Source organism: Penaeus monodon, chromosome 20 (assembly GCF_015228065.2).
Source record: "Penaeus monodon isolate SGIC_2016 chromosome 20, NSTDA_Pmon_1, whole genome shotgun sequence".
NCBI classification, from domain to species: domain Eukaryota; kingdom Metazoa; phylum Arthropoda; class Malacostraca; order Decapoda; family Penaeidae; genus Penaeus; species Penaeus monodon.
This window is the reverse complement of record NC_051405.1, coordinates 37,289,537-37,289,764: the sequence shown is the minus strand read 5'-3', so window position 1 is coordinate 37,289,764 and position 228 is coordinate 37,289,537. Positions and strand designations below refer to the sequence as shown.

The window sequence follows — 228 nt, the reverse complement described above, 5'->3', positions numbered from 1 at the left end:
ACAGGAGGAGGAAGTCCAGCAAGAGCAGGCACAGCAGGAGGAGCCAGGGGCAGAAAACGGAGGAACTGCCAGCAATTCCGAGGAAAAGGCCACACCTTCAGGAGATAAGCAGGACTGGAGAAACTTCTTCGCTGCCACTGACACCGTCCTCAAGAAGACCTCTGACAACCTCCAGCACATCAAGGAAGCAAGTTACTTTCAGAAGAAAGAGGAGAAGCCTGCTGAACC

At 53.5% G+C, this 228-nt stretch overlaps 1 protein-coding gene across 3 annotated transcripts in view; it reads left to right on the top strand.

The window, feature by feature from the left end:
- The window catches only part of LOC119585791 (protein stoned-A-like), a 53,700-nt gene that overhangs the window by 50,019 nt on the left and 3,453 nt on the right, over window positions 1–228 (top strand). For all 3 annotated transcript variants that reach the window (XM_037934509.1, XM_037934510.1, XM_037934511.1), the window contains exon 2: window positions 1–228. This exon is cut by the window's left edge and continues 181 nt beyond it; it is cut by the window's right edge and continues 3,453 nt beyond it. In XM_037934509.1, the coding sequence (XP_037790437.1) occupies window positions 1–228 (228 nt within the window).